This window comes from Diaphorina citri, unplaced genomic scaffold (genome assembly GCF_000475195.1).
Source record: "Diaphorina citri unplaced genomic scaffold, Diaci psyllid genome assembly version 1.1 scaffold13904, whole genome shotgun sequence".
NCBI lineage: Eukaryota > Metazoa > Arthropoda > Insecta > Hemiptera > Psyllidae > Diaphorina > Diaphorina citri.
In genome coordinates, this window is record NW_007391271.1 from 1 (window position 1) to 1293 (window position 1293).

At 37.0% G+C, this 1293-nt stretch overlaps 1 protein-coding gene across 1 annotated transcript; it reads right to left on the reverse strand.

Annotated features, from left to right (window-relative positions):
- Positions 1-42: 42 nt before the first annotated feature.
- LOC103523015 (integrator complex subunit 11-like) lies at positions 43-1287 on the reverse strand (the record flags this gene model as incomplete). Its single annotated transcript, XM_008488092.2, has 1 exon — positions 43-1287. A coding segment is annotated over one exon (1245 nt), but the record flags the coding sequence as incomplete, so codon positions are not given.
- Between the last annotated feature and the right edge of the window lie 6 nt (positions 1288-1293).

Genomic DNA, 1293 nt, shown 5'->3' on the forward strand with positions numbered 1-1293 from the left:
AATTCCCAATATAGGTAAGTACATATTATTAGGATAAGATACTGACCTCACAATGTGTCTGCTTATTCCAACTTCTTTGCAAGCTTCATCCACGTCCATCAGTGATATGCTGCTATCTTTGATAACAAGGACTCCATGAATTTGTCTTTCTTTTAGTGGATTAGGAGGTTCACTGTTATATTTGACTGCTTCTTCCTTGAGTAGATTCACTGACACATCAATAGAAATCTTCATATCAGTCTGTACAAAACAGGATTCTCCATTGGCTGGCATAAAGCAATCCAGGTTAAACTCTTGCTTTATCTTTTCTTTGAGGAACACCATCTTAGATGCTTCCCCATGAACTAAAAGAACATTTTTGGGTTCACAGTATTGAATAAGTTGCATGATACCTTTGGCATCAGCATGGGCTGAGAAAGACATGTATTCAATGGCCATTTTAACATCAATGATTTGTTTGTTTTCAAACTCTAGTTTCTTCACACCACTGAGAACTTTGTGTCCTATAGTTCCTTGTACACAGAACCCTGGCATGATGAGCATGTTGTTCTCAACAGGTGCCCACTTCTTGAATATAATGAGAGACAGACCAGAGTGTAACATACCAGGAGTAGCAAACACAACCATTGGACCAGGGTTATCAATGAAAGATTTGTCAAAAGGTCTAATATGTTTAAAATCAAACATATTCCTCTGTACAAATGTTTTTCTTATTTTTTGATTTGTCCAGGTAATGAACATTTTATAATAGTTGGTAGCCTTTTCTGTAAGACCAACAGCAAAATATATTGGAGCTTGTAGATTCATCCTTTCCCAGTATGTTTCTAATAGGATACAGAGTTCTTGAGCTCTCCCAAGTGCAAACACAGGTATGAGTACTTTTCCTCCTCTATCAACACATTCATGGACTTTCTTCAAGAAATCTCTTTCCCTGCATCTTTTAGAATCTCTGATTGTTGTGGCATATGTTGACTCTGTTATGAGTAGGTCTGGTCGGCACTTGTCAATCCAAGCAGCTCCAAGATGTCTATCAGGAGTCATATTATAATCTCCTGTGTACACAATAGACTGGTTGCCTACCTTCACTTGGAACATGGCTGCACCAAGTACATGTCCTGCATAATAGGCTTTAATCTCCAGGTTATGTTTCACATGAACTGTTTGGTGTAAGTTTACAGCTATAACTTTTTTCATACAATCCTTTATCATTTGAGATGTAAAAAAGTTACTATCACCTTTCTTTTCAACACTGATTTTCCTGAAATCTTCAAGTAAAATTGGTGCAATGGCTTT